General features: G+C 35.7%; 1 protein-coding gene across 5 annotated transcripts in view; it reads left to right on the plus strand.

Moving 5' to 3' along the window:
• Nucleotides 1-705: 705 nt before the first annotated feature.
• Nucleotides 706-5,169, plus strand: part of FUBP1 (far upstream element binding protein 1) — a 38,624-nt gene continuing 34,160 nt past the window's right edge. For all 5 annotated transcript variants that reach the window (XR_002086303.1, XR_002086302.1, XM_019474152.1 and 2 more), the window contains exons 1-7: nt 706-792; nt 1,776-1,838; nt 2,776-2,814; nt 3,163-3,202; nt 4,022-4,071; nt 4,164-4,235; nt 4,519-4,576. Coding sequence is in view for 3 of the 5 variants with exons in the window: in XM_019474152.1 (XP_019329697.1) it covers nt 738-792; nt 1,776-1,838; nt 2,776-2,814; nt 3,163-3,202; nt 4,022-4,071; nt 4,164-4,235; nt 4,519-4,576 (377 nt within the window). In the remaining 2 variants the exon portion in view is untranslated. The remainder of the gene's footprint in view (nt 793-1,775; nt 1,839-2,775; nt 2,815-3,162; nt 3,203-4,021; nt 4,072-4,163; nt 4,236-4,518; nt 4,577-5,169) is intronic.

The following is a 5,169-nucleotide window of genomic DNA, read 5'->3' on the forward strand; positions in this document are numbered from 1 at the left end:
TGCCGGGCCGCTCGGGCGGCGAAGGGGAATGAGGGAGGGAGGGCGGCTCCGCCGCGCGGCCCGTATTGTGTTCCCCGAGGCGCCCTCGGTGCCCGCTAACCTGTTCAGACCGGTTGGGAAGTGCTGCGGCCTGCGGAGCGAAGGCGGCGAGGGCAGTCTTTTAGGAAGTTCTTTATCCCGGAATTTTATTTGTAGCTTTTGCACCACGGGCGCTGTTTTCATTATTTCTCGGGCAAAATTTTCGCCTCGTCTGTAATAATCCGTCGCGGTTTTGGCAATGTTTGAAGATCCGGTGTAGTCGGGACTACTAAGGTTTGAAATAGTTTTAGCGGTCAGGCCTTCTGTGACATACTGCAGTGTTTCGTGAAGAATGGGTAGAAAAGGAAAAGCCCCTTTTAGAAAAAAGCTTCTGGTGTTTGAAGGGCAGGGGTTTTTTTTCCAACCGATGAAGAAAATATAGGAAGCTTTGCTGTTGAAGGATGAGCACAAGTCTCGTTGAAGACATTAAAAAATAAAATTTCTGTGAGCAGAACTGTTTCTAGCAGCAGCCTTCTATTTACTTATTTGGGGTCATTTTAATATACATTGTCTAAATCGTTTAAAATCGTTTAGAAGACCTGGAATAAATGAGGGCTGACTGAATGTTGGTGTGGGGGTTTTTTGTTTTTTTTTTTCCTCACAACATCTGCCTTTTTGTTTAGATTGCAGCAAAAATTGGAGGAGATGCTGGCACATCAATGAATTCAAACGACTACGGTTATGGAGGACAAAAAAGACCTCTTGAGGATGGAGGTATGCACTCATTACTGCTGCATTTATTTTTGTTGAGTATGGCCATGGTGCCAGAAAGATTGCAGGTGTTTTTTTTGTTTGTGGGTTGTTTTTTTCCATAGCACAGCATAAAAACATTTTGTTCACTTTATAGATCATGACGTGCTTTTTCATTTTCAGTTTAATGGGGAAATTTGTTTTAAACCATTGTGCTCTAACCTAAAGTGAACATAAGCCTGTTCTAAAATATTTTAAATGTGGTTTAAATTCTGTAAAGAGGAAAATGTATGTTGGGGAGGGGGGCTGATAAATTCATGGTTGAGAAACGCTTACACAGGTATGTCATTTAAGTCTTTTGTTGTGTAGGACTGATTACAGTTTGTAAATTACAATTAGAGCAGGAAGTGCTCACTCCTTAAATTTGGTTGTTTGTTATATTTTATTACTGCACAGTTTCAAATAAAAGTATTAATGCATTTCATTGTAAAAGCATAGGACTTTAAAAAAAGACAGGAAAGTAAATTTTCTACCTTGTACATACTTTTGCTTAGTCTAATATTTAAGCCTATAGCATGTGTGAACCCTGATAAGATCATACCTAAATCTTCTAACGTTGCAGCTTTTTGGATTTGCCTTATACTGCAGTAAAGTTCTCTCCTGAAATGTGTGTGTGTCATCTTCTGTCTCTTACTAAGCAGCCAGTTTGAACTTAACAGGGTTTGATACGTTTAATATACACACAAAATCCTGGCTAAATTGTGGAAAGAAATCTCTGAGCTTGTTGAAATGTTCTCATAGGTCTCACAAAAGAGCAATGCCTTTTTTTCCTTTAAGAGGATTGAAACTCAGTCTACAGAATGTAACTAAGGCTTTATATCAGGAGTTCTTGTGTCCTGTAATAAAGGGTTTTTTTTTCTATTAACGGTGAGGTTTTTAATATACAAAAATGAGCTAATGATGCTTCAGATGATATATGTAATGTATTCTTTTTATTTTATGTGTAGATGGCTCTTGGACAAGTCCGAGCAGTACAACACACTGGGAGGGAATGCCCTCTCCTTTTAAAGGCAGGAATTTTTATTTATTACCTGTGTTTAGTATGTAAACATGACATAAACTAGTGGATCTTTCTGGATTGACACAAATATTTCTTGGAATATGTGTCTGAGTTTTTGCTGCACATAAATTATGGTGGTTCATATAACCTTTATTTTGGGGTGGGAAGGAAGCCTCAGAAGTCTATCTTTTCAGATACAGGTTAATTATGCCTTTTATTCCTTTACTGTACAGAAAGGATTTGGATGGTAGTGATGTAGTTGCTTTGAATCTGCTTTTTTTTGAAGTTTTATGCTATGAAATGCTTGATATTTGGATAGGAATTTCATATCAACATTCAGATTGAGATTGCATTGCCATGTGATACTGTTGTATTTTCAGATGTTTGATCTAGATTTGTGGTCATTGTCAGAAATTTTTTTTCTTTAAATCATTGTTGATTTTTGTATGGATTTGATTTTTTTTTTTCTTTTTTACTATAGAAGCATCATTAGCTTGAGCAACCAATAGAGCTAAACTTTGTTCCTTGTCTTAGTTAAGTTTCAGTGACTGGGTATCTATGAGCAATCTACAACTATAGAAGATCATTAGCTTGAGCAACCAATAGAGCTAAACTTTGTTCCTTGTCTTAGTTAAGTTTCAGTGACTGGGTATCTATGAGCAATCTACAGTGTGTTCTGAAAACTGCCTTTTGTTAAACTACTGAATAGATAATACGGAAAAACCTAACATCTTTTCAGCTATACTAACCAAGTGCTGAGTGTTGCAGAGATTCTTTCTTTTATTCAGATGATCAACTCCCTGAAATTGGAGGAAAAAAAAGAAAGAAAAGGAAAAAAAAAGGAAAGGGGGACTAAAATACACTGGAAAGTTACAATTCACACTAAAAGGTGTAAACACTTCTTGAATTTCTTGGCAAAAAAAATTTAAAAAATCTTAATTTTGCAGATCAACCAGATGCTAAGAAAGTTGCTCCTCAGAATGACTGTAAGTAATTTTTATTTTGTTGCCAAAAAAACTAAACAAGTGTAACATTGTCAGAACAAGAATTTGAAACAGTGTTCTGGTAGGTGATACTTGAATCAGTAAGATCAAAAGAATGGCTGGGTATTTGTCTTACTTTCTTGAAGCAGTGCGACTCTGCTTTGTAAAACTGTCAATTGTTGTTAGCAACAGCTGAGAATCTTTTTAGCTGTTTGTAGATCTCTTGAGAACACTTCTTAAAAAGTCAACTTGGACAAAAGTTGATACAATTAAGTTTTATTGTCAAAGGAGAAGCTTATTTGTAAGTTATACTACTTGTTCGAATTTAATTTTAACAATATTTGTTTACAGCTTTTGGAAATCAGCTACCACCGATGCATCAACAACAAAGGTAAGAGTTGCACTACATCTTATGCAGAGTTTTCCTTTTTACTGAAAGAAAGCAGTTGCAAGAAATTTTTCTGAAAAAGTGGTATAAAGCAGTTACTCTGTATTTGTGTGATCTGTTGAAATTTAGCTTCAGCAAGTCCCAAGCCAAATGTTTAAAATGCATCTACATTGCTGTCTCTTCTTCTTCGCAGCCTAGGCTGTGCATCAAACTTAGTAAAGGGGAAATGCATTACTGGTTTTTACTATTTGAGCATAGGTAGCATAACCAGAACTTGGAAGCAGATCTGAAGGGGAAGGGGTTGACACTATCTTGTAAACAAAAAGGAAAGCTAATGGATTTAAAAATAAAAAAACCATATAATTCAGATTTAACACAGTGTATTGCTCAGTCAGCTACATTTGCTACAACTTACTTTTTTTCCACTCATTTCTTCCCTAAACAACCACACGCAACTATTATTCTTATGCTTTGGCTGGTTTTGGTAGATGAGATGCTGAAATTTGTGTATTTTCAGTATACTTCAATGGATACACAGATGAAACTTAAAATACCACATATCTGTTAATAGTAAAGAGGATGAAGGAAAACTTAGATCGATTAGTATTATACTTGAACTTTTTGTGTTCTCTTTTGTATATTGTTAGTTTACTTAGTACTGTGCTTGCATAATGACTTTTAGGGTTAATGGGAGGCAAGTAAGTCAGGGCGATAGTGGGGGCAGTAGCTTTCTTAAATTTATATATATCCTCCCATTAAACTAAATGCCAGTTTGGTCTCTGAATGGTCATTGTCTTTTGTTTGATTTAACATTCTCTGTAGGTCTGTGATGACAGAGGAGTACAAAGTTCCAGATGGGATGGTTGGATTCAGTAAGTAGTATGGATGTGGTGGTGGTGTACAGGGGGGGATGTTAGCAGATGCTGCTAATACAAATAATCTTTCTGTATTTTCTTTCTCCCAGTAATTGGCAGAGGTGGAGAGCAGATCTCACGTATACAGCAGGAGTCTGGCTGTAAAATACAGATTGCACCTGGTAACTATTTGTGGGGTTTTTTTCCTTTCTTTATTTTGTGGGGGTTTTTGATAGAAAGTTCAGAAGGCTGATCATTGCTTCTAATTGCCAGAACTTTCATTTAAGGTATATTTTAATGTTTTGTGCTAATTGCGACTATCACGGTCTAAAGAAATGAAAAATGTTGTGATACACTGATTATTCTACTTCAGTGAAGTTCCAGTCGTTTGTATATTATGTTTAATTTCATCATCTCTTTCTGACTTAACACTACTGCTAAACTGGTTTTATTTTATGACCGTAGATAGTGGAGGCCTGCCTGAAAGATCATGTATGCTAACTGGAACACCAGAGTCTGTTCAGTGAGTAAAACAAATTCCATGTGTTCATATTTAACTGTGCAATAAACTTCATTTTTTAGATCTAAATATAATATCTAGATAGTATGTTTGTAATACTGTGTTTTTTCCCTCTATTGAAGAGGCAGTCTGGTGACAATTAAATGTATACATAAGAAAAAAGGCCCTGAACCTGCAGTCAGATCCCTCAACATACTTGGAATTTTAAGACAAAAATATGGAGCTTCAACTTTTTCAAGTCCAAATCTTGTTGTAGATAATACTTACCTAACCATGCACTGATACCAGCTTGAGAATGAAATGTGTGAATATATACTAAAAAGAAATGTGTGCTAAAAAGAAACTCATTATTAACCGTAAATTGGAAGATCACAGGGAAAATGTGGAAAATCAGTAATGTGTAAGATTAGGAGTTACTCAAAGCCCAGACCATCAGAGTTCTTAAATGTGTTTGGTATAAATTGGTGTATATCAAAAGTTATGAAAGTGATGTCTATGTAATACCTTTCAGCAAAGTTAACTTTTGCTTTCCTGTGTTCAGGGAAGAGGATGATAGCAATGTAAATGAAATTTTTTTTTTTTTTTTTTTTTTTTTT

Source organism: Aptenodytes forsteri, unplaced genomic scaffold (genome assembly GCF_000699145.1).
Source record: "Aptenodytes forsteri isolate BGI_AS27 unplaced genomic scaffold, ASM69914v1 Scaffold119, whole genome shotgun sequence".
NCBI lineage: Eukaryota > Metazoa > Chordata > Aves > Sphenisciformes > Spheniscidae > Aptenodytes > Aptenodytes forsteri.